We start from the raw sequence: 8,745 nt of genomic DNA on the forward strand, positions 1-8,745 counted from the left end.
CGCCTATGTCTAGCCCACCAGCAACACCTCCAACGGACTCAACTGATGAGCAAAGTCCATCACCACCACCATCTAGTCCACCAGTAGCTCTATCAAGTCCTCCACCACCATCATCGAGTACACCACCGGTTCCATCCATTGCCACACCACCTTTGTCTAGTCCCCCTGCTACACCTCCAGCGTACCAAGCTGATGACCAATCCCCTCCACCTCCACCATCATATAGTCCACCACTGACAGCTTTAGCTAGTCCTCCACCACCACCATTGAGTCCACCAGCGATAGCACCAACTACTAGCGTACCTCCTCCATCTACTTCACCATTGCCTATGTCTAGTCCACCGGCAACACCTCCGGCGTACCAAGTTAACCAACCACCACCGCCACCACAATTTAGTCCCCCTGCCACACCTCCGACCTATCAAGGTAATGCCCCACCACCGGCATCGGCACCAGCACCACTTAGTCCCTCAGCAACAGCACCGCCACCTGGTGCCCCTACTGGCAATAGATGGGTGCAAGTTCAGAACTTTCATGATGCCCTATACTGGCAAATCGGGCGCTTTGTGGTGTTCAAGTTGGTAAACAAGAAGGACAACTCCCTTGTTGATGTGCTATATGTGAGCATGCAACCCGCTGGAAAGGGCAACAACTACTTTCTTGTGATAAAAGTAGCAGATGGATATAAGAAGGTCGGCAAGTATCATGTGCTCCTATGGGGTGTGCCTGGGTCACCAGATGAAGAATGGAAAGTATATTGGCTCAAATTTGTAGGATACTAAGCACATGGTGGAAACAAGATTATCCAGCTGTCGACCATGCATGGCATTTCTAGGGAGAAGATATATAGACATTTTGTGGTCAACGTGCGCCTGCATGGATTAGTTGATCTTTGTAGCTTTGAGGGGCTTGATATCCAACTATATGTTCTGATTTCAGTGATAAATTTATGTTTTGTTCTCATTAAAATTGCCTTAAATTTACAAAATATGGCTGGAGATATAATCATATAACTCAAAGCATAAGCGCGCTTCACTGTACTGTTATTTTGATGGTTGCCTTGTAATTCTTATTAAAGTTGTTTGCTTATCTGTAGTTAATTGTTCACTGTTCACCGTTCACCTGGACGTCCAGATCCTTGCCCTTCGTCCCAATTTAAAAGCTTAAAGAAAATTGAACAAGCTCAAATATTAACAACACGTAGCATACAACAAGCAAATCCTTACAACCACCAAAAAGGAAGCTTCCCCTGGCACAGAGGTAAAAGCTAGCACAATGCCAGCCAACAGAGACCACAAAAAATAAGTTGGAGTCAACTGCCAGATGTAGTTTACACAGCAACCACGCAGATGCAAGTGTGCAAAGAGGTTGCATTGACATGATCCACTGAAGAACCACAAGCGCAAGTGCACTAAATAACAGAACAAGAATTCAACTACAGCAAGACAGAAATAATTATTGATAGGTTATAACCGAATAGCATGAAGCAAGCAGGACCAGGTGTATGCACAAAATTAAGAGTGCCAAGAGGTTCCATTGGCAGGAACATATGTTTATAATATACCATGGATTATCAATACCGTTGTAGAGAACAATTTCTATTTTGCCTTGTAGCCATATATAGGGCGAGGGACCAGTATAAAATACTTCACATAGACATGAGAGACAATTCCAGGAAGATCAAGTGAGGTGCACAAGAAGTGAGCCGGCCTGTGATGGCGACTATCCAACATCACATAACAAAGCAATCACTGGATCAATGATGATCTCAACAAAATGTACATGTCTTGCTTGCAGAAGATGTAACGCATTACCTCCGAAAGATGCATGGTTTCAGCCATGAATGGTTGGCTCAGATTCCTGTTGAGTGAGATCCGGCGAAGGTTTTGGCAGAGTGGATATTCTAGATGATCTCTTGCCAAGAAGTGCCTTTATCCTCAGAGACATATATATAGGTGGAGTGCTGCAACCACGATCAATAATATAGTAAGCCTTAAGGAGTAACAATGCTGAATGAATCAATGGGAGTAACAGCCTGTGGGACTTATCAATAGAAAGGTATAATGTGAGAAAGAACAAAATAACAATTAAATGACTGTATTGTTGTGTTGTGCAGAGAGTGCGTTTACAAAGGCATGGTGAAGAATTGGCTAAGTAAATATAGGGGCAATAGCCTAGAACGACATGAAACGGATGTCGAGGATAAAATGGTCTAAAACTTCATGCGTGTTCACTTGCCATAAAACGAGGTCTTGGCAACCGAGAATAATCTCCTGCCGGTACAGGGTCACGAGTAATGAGTAATGACCTGAGACTTGGCCATGGCGTGGCGGCGGCGGCGAGGCCGTGCATGGCAGCCGATCGAGAAGAATCCCCTTCCGGTACAGCAGGAACGTGCGCCGACCTCCTCATCCCTTTGCCTCGGCGGGCAGGCGAGAGCACAGCAAATCGCCGAGGTGTCATGCCGCGGCAATTCGCCGAACATGTGGTGAGCGTCCCGGACCCGCAGCTCGCGCGCTCCGTGGCGGCGGCGCGGGCGGCGTGGCGCTCCAAGCTGCGTGAGGGCGGTGAGGTGGAAGATGAGCAGGCGGAGGAGTGACGGAGGGAGGAGAGGCGAGAGACATCGGCGAGTGCGCGAAGTCTGAATTCTACTAGCAGGGAATCGTTTATTTCCTCTGACTACTCCAACTGCCAGAGTCTTCGGATACAGATACATATACATACCTTCAAAAATCAAACTTTGTTTTTCTTTTGCGAAAGGACGTGAATTTTTGGGACATGGTGGCACACGATGCCGTTATCTCGGCCGTTTGGATGCACATCATGATTACTACTTATTATAGGGCGTTGCGCAATACCTGACGCGTTATTTGCTGTTCAACAAGAATACGTCGTGGTATACCTCGGAGTAGTGGGCCAGGTGTCATTTATCATCGTATGAATACTCGCTTGTCCGATAGCGACTGAGCACACAGGTTAAGTCGGTCAATAACTGCTCTGGGTGTGGGGCTGTCGTCCAATAACACCGCCTCGCTCGTGCATGCATTGTAGCTCGTTTCAAGCTGTAGCTTGTGGAAAAGCAGCAGAATAAGAGAAAATGGCTTCAACGGAAACGGGTTAGCATCTTGACATTGTATTTGATCATGCATCTTTTGTTTATTTATAGGTATTACCGAACACGCTGACGTCTACTCATCCTGTTCGTACCTTAGCATGTCGACTGTTTTGGTGGAGAGTTCAGGAGCGGGGTGCTCACTGCATGCTGCCATGTCCATTAGCTATGCCCCGTGCCTGTAAGCTGGGTGATATTTACACATCGTGACGCACCCGCCCATAAGCATCGTCACCCTGCTCTCTCTCTCTCTCTCTCTCTCTCTCTCTCTCTCTCTCTCTCTCTCTCTCTCTCTCTCTCTCTCTCTCTCTCTCTCTCTGTATGTCAGTAATGTAGCCCGTCTTCAAGCTGGATCCCTGGAAAGTAGAAGAACACCAGAAAATTGGCTTCGGCGTGCACATAAATGCAGAGGTTATATTGTCAGTCTCAAATCGATCACGTGTGGTTGATTCTTAGGTATGGGCATATGGCACTACACGATCACATCTCATATCTGTTTCTTTTGTTTGACCTTACCATGAGCGGTGGTTTGACATCATCTGTATGTCCAATTGCCCATTAATCCCTCCTAGGTAGCTTAATGGCTGTCAGAGGCATTTACGCTGCCTTGGCTGCCAATTAAATGACTAAATTAAAGGCCGTGCGTCAGATATTTATATCGGCGGCTTGAATGGGGCACGTATTATGTGGGTCTACTCCCTGCTGATTTGGTGCGTTTTCATTGATGATTTAAATTAGACTTGCATGGTTAGCTGCTCGACGGAAATGAATACGCGGTACATGGAGACGCAAAGCCTACTAGTAGATACATGGAGGGACATGGTGCAGGAAATAAATACTGGTACTAGATATCAGATGGTCTAATGGGTTCAGTGCTAAATAATGACGACGACCATCTTTTTGCAGTAGGGTTATGCTTCAGTTGCTGTGGACAAACAACAGGGCGATGGCCACGATGCACAGGATGAAAAAGTTCATAAGCCACGAGAATGGTCTACTCCCTGTTCATTCCCACAGCCAGAACCTGCATTCTCCATGCTGCAAAACAAATCTTTAGTCGGCCAGAGAACGATATAGATGGATGGAGAAAAGGTGGATGATGAACTACCAGAGTTCAAACTTGTAAAGATGCCAACCAGGCTTTGATCTGTGGCAGAAACAAACCAGATGATGTAGCCCGCGGAGTAAAAGGTCCAGATCTGTGGCAGAAACAAACCAGAAACTCACCCATACACTTAAGCAGCACACTTGGTCCCATGTGCTAGGTTGAGTAAAAGGTCCATAGTGCAGTCTGGGTGAGTAATTTGTATTTAACTAGGAGCAGGCCTCATTTACTACGGGCCAGGTCACGAACGTTAATTGCATTGAATGGTAACCTGCATCCATGCGTCCTGATCATAAACACACCAGTAGTTGGCCCACGTTAAATGTATCACCGTTGTGTATTTGCTAGCTTATCCCTATGTATTGTCGCAGTATCCACTTAATCACTATATTAAATGCGAATCGCTAGCATCAATCCAGGATAACATCCTCGTGTGGTACCATGTCCCAAAAATTCGCGTCCGTTTGTTATGGACGCGGATTTTTGGGACATGCGGCCACACGATGCCGCTATCCCAGACGTCCGTGCGCGCATCGTGATTTCTAGTTAATATAGCCCCATTGGCAATACACGTCGCGTTAATAGTTTGTCCTTCGAATACATCATGATATACATCACATGAGCAGGCTGTACCGCATTTATGATTCATAGGAATACATGTAAGTCTGCCAGCACTGCGCGTCACAGTTCTGGAGATGCCTTCATTCCTGTTGACGTGGGGCAGTGATCATTTAGCACCACCCTCTCTAGTCCCAGCCCTGTAGTAAAACAGAAGGAGGAAACGTAACAGAGCTAAAACAACGGAGGGCTGGGACATGGCTTCTGCACAAACGGTGCTCAACAGTCATTTTTTGTTTATTTCGGTACAAGCGTGCGAGCTGGGTGTCATGATGGGCTGCAGACTACACGAGAGCTGGGAAAATTGATGGGCGCAGAGGAGCTGAGTCTCATTAAAGGCTTGTCCATTTGTGATTTATGGACTGCCAATGGCTGTGGTGCACACGTAAATGGCGGTATGAATGACGTCCCTGATGTTTTGCAGTGTGCCTCGATGGAGAGCCATTTTGGGACCGGCGTTTTAAAATTCAAGTTGTATCTTTCATGATTAGAGTTAACGATGAAGAATGAAGCCAACTGATTTTTTCGGTTAGAAACTGATACATATAAGGATTTTTCAGTTGTTAATCAGGAGTTCAAAACATGTGCCGAAATTAAAATACCACACTTTTCAAGTGAACAATGCTGGGTGGATAAAGTTGGTGTGATTATGCCAGAGTGCAAGCTTCTGGTGTAATTAACGGTTCACGACCTGCTCCTAATATACGCTTGATAAATGAAAGCCATTAATCATTCGTGGGTGCCTTGATTGCTGGCAGGGATTTACAGTGTGAGTAATAGTTAAAACAGCCAGCCAATACTGGATCGCACATTGATATGCATTGAGTAGCTTGGTCCAAACTTAAATTACTAGCTATTACTACATCAACGACCTTGGTGGAAAAAAAACATTACTGACTGATGCATTGCTGGCTTGGATCCAGAAAAGGTCGAAATTGAAAGGTAAAAGAAGTAGACAGTTGGTGAGCAGATCAGCAAGGCACAACATGATTATCTTCTTCAGCAAAGCTTGATTATCTTCGAGAATCTGAAAGGTAAACAAAGTAGACAGTTGACTGCGATATGAGAAGAACTTATGTAGTTCCCACTTCCAGAACCTGCACCCCATTTTTTCAGCTCGTCAGTGCACGAAATGGATTGAAAGATCGAATATGAACTCACAACATGGCAATCACACTTGTAGAAGTTCCTCCCCGGGTTGAGGGCAGTGCCCGAAATGAACCAGAGCAGCGAGAGTGATGAGAGGGAGACGTGCAAACTATTGGACATGACGGATGAAGGTGGTAGCGAGCTAGCCTGGGACATGGATGAACACATGGTTGCGGAAGGGGTCGATTCGATGCTAGAAAGTGTGCGTGTGCGCGTGTGTGCGCGTGCGCGCGCGCGCGCGCGCGTGTGTGTGTGTGACAGAGAGAGAGAGAGAGAGAGAGAGAAAATAGAGTGGAAGAAAATTGGGCAGGGGAAGAAGAAGAAGGCCAGAGTGATTTAAAGAGGAGAAAGGAGAGGAGCATGCTGCAGATAGCCGTTGTAATAGGTGAGTGGTTAATTGCATGTGTCAGATGCAACTGACATGCTGCATGTGTCAGATGCAAATATACGCTATACTGAAATCATTATACTGCCTGTGGGTATTCGGTTTGCACGAATCACGCGGCAACATGCGGTGTGGATACCGACCCCGCGTGGCCGCATGTCCACTCATAATTATTCGGTTTGTTATAGACTAACAAAAAAAAAGGACCTTGGTAAGGGTCACACGTGTGGCGGGAAACATTTTTGCCTGACGTTTTTTGATGGTAACTTTAGTTGTGAAGCATGACAAGTTTTAGTTTTTCGGGGTTTTTTTAATGACAATTTTAGTTGTAAAAACGCCAGGACGGTGTTACTTCATGCCACACGTGTGACACTTATCGTTTTGGAAAAAAAATGCACATCTCTGCTCCGTTATTATTAAAGGAAAAATTGTGATTGTGATTCAATAGTAAACATAATGATGTCTATCTCCATTTCCATTACTATTAAACAAACGAGTTAAGGTAGAAATATTGTATCTCAACCATATATTCATCATCCATCAATGGACCGAATTACCCTCATATTGTATCACATCAAATTCACATATTTACTACTTCATCTATCCCATAATGTAAGACATTTACATATGGGATGGAGGGAGTAATTAATTTTAATCATCTCCACAACACCTTGATAGGAATCATTGCACCTTAATTAGAAAATAAAATCATCACATCGGCCGGAATTTTCATAACACCATAAAAGAAACCTCTATCTGCATCGTATCCCCATGCTCGTGTCGCCGCCAACAAACATGCGTTGTCGGCCCGCCATGCCAGCCCCCATCACATGGCGCTCCTGACTCGACCGCTCGCACCATTCGCCATCGAACAATATCAATACAAAAAACTAAAAAAAGACAAATCCAATTAATCTCCGAACAATATCATCCCAACGACCTAGGTTGCTTCATGAATGCTCAAAATGTTTAGCATGCAATTAATATTCTATCATATATAACGTAAAAATGCAAGTGTGTGTGTGTGCGTGTGTGCGCGTGTGCGTGCGTGTGCGTGTGCGTGTGTGCGTGTGCTTGCGCGCGCGCGCGCGCGTGTGTGTGTGTGAGAGAGAGAGAGAGAGAGTGAGAGAGAGAATAGAGCGGAAGAAAATTGGGCAGGGGAAGAAGAAGAAGGCCAGAGTGATTTAAAGAGGAGAAAGGAGAGGAGCATGCTGCAGATAGCTGTTGTAATGGGTGAGTGGTTAATTGCATGTGTCAGATGCAACTGACATGCTGCATGTGTCAGAAGCAAATACACGCTATACTGAATGCTATATGGTGAGACGGAAATCATTATACTGCCTGTGGGTATTCAGTTTGCACGAATCACGCGGCAACATGCGGTGTGGATACCGACCCCGCGTGGCCGCATGTCCACTCATGATTATTCGGTTTGTTATAGACTAACAAAAAAGAAGGACCTTGGTAAGGGTCACACGTGTGGCGGGAAACATTTTCGCCTGACGTTTTTTGATGGCAACTTTAGTTGTGAAGCATGACAAGTTTTAGTTTTTCGGGGTTTTTTTAATGACAATTTTAGTTGTAAAAACGCCAGGACGGTGTTACTTCAGGCCACACGTGTGACACTTATCGTTTTGGAAAAAAAATGCACATCTCTGCTCCGTTATTATTAAAGGAAAAATTGTGATTGTGATTCAATAGTAAACATAATGATGTCTATCTCCATTTCCATTACTATTAAACAAACGAGTTAAGGTAGAAATATTGTATCTCAACCATATATTCATCATCCATCAATGGACCGAATTACCCTCATATTGTATCACATCAAATTCACATATTTACTACTTCATCTATCCCATAATGTAAGACATTTACATATGGGATGGAGGGAGTAATTAATTTTAATCATCTCCACAACACCTTGATAGGAATCATTGCACCTTAATTAGAAAATAAAATCATCACATCGGTCGGAATTTTCATAACACCATAAAAGAAACCTCTATCTGCATCGTATCCCCATGCTCGTGTCGCCGCCAACAAACATGCGTTGTCGGCCCGCCATGCCAGCCCCCATCACATGGCGCTCCTGACTCGACTGCTCGCACCATTCGCCATCGAACAATATCAATACAAAAAACTAAAAAAAGACAAATCCAATTAATCTCCGAACAATATCATCCCAACGACCTAGGTTGCTTCATGAACGCTCAAAATGTTTAGCATGCAATTAATATTCTATCATATATAACGTAAAAATGCAAGTGTGTGTGTGTCCGTGTGTGCGTGTGTGTGCGTGTGCGTGCGTGTGCATGTGCGTGTGTGCGTGTGCTTGCGCGCGCGCGTGTGTTTGTGTGTGTGTGTGTGTGTGTG

The 8,745-nt window shown here is 44.9% G+C and overlaps 1 protein-coding gene and 1 long non-coding RNA gene across 2 annotated transcripts in view; one reads left to right on the top strand and one right to left on the bottom strand.

Moving 5' to 3' along the window:
- The window catches only part of LOC123181202 (extensin-like), a 2,666-nt gene extending 1,697 nt beyond the window's left edge, over positions 1–969 (top strand). Inside the window, exon 2 of the mRNA XM_044593459.1 lies at positions 61–969. Coding sequence (XP_044449394.1) covers positions 61–782 — 722 coding nt within the window. The 3' untranslated portion in view covers positions 783–969. The remainder of the gene's footprint in view (positions 1–60) is intronic.
- A 4,640-nt stretch (positions 970–5,609) lies between these two features.
- Positions 5,610–6,236, bottom strand: LOC123181210 (uncharacterized). Its single transcript, XR_006491550.1, has 2 exons — positions 5,997–6,236; positions 5,610–5,862 (listed from the first exon to the last, which is right to left on the bottom strand). It is a non-coding gene; the product is annotated as an uncharacterized lncRNA (long non-coding RNA).
- Between the last annotated feature and the right edge of the window lie 2,509 nt (positions 6,237–8,745).

This window comes from Triticum aestivum, chromosome 1A, assembly GCF_018294505.1.
Source record: "Triticum aestivum cultivar Chinese Spring chromosome 1A, IWGSC CS RefSeq v2.1, whole genome shotgun sequence".
In the NCBI taxonomy this organism is placed as follows: Eukaryota; Viridiplantae; Streptophyta; class Magnoliopsida; order Poales; family Poaceae; genus Triticum; species Triticum aestivum.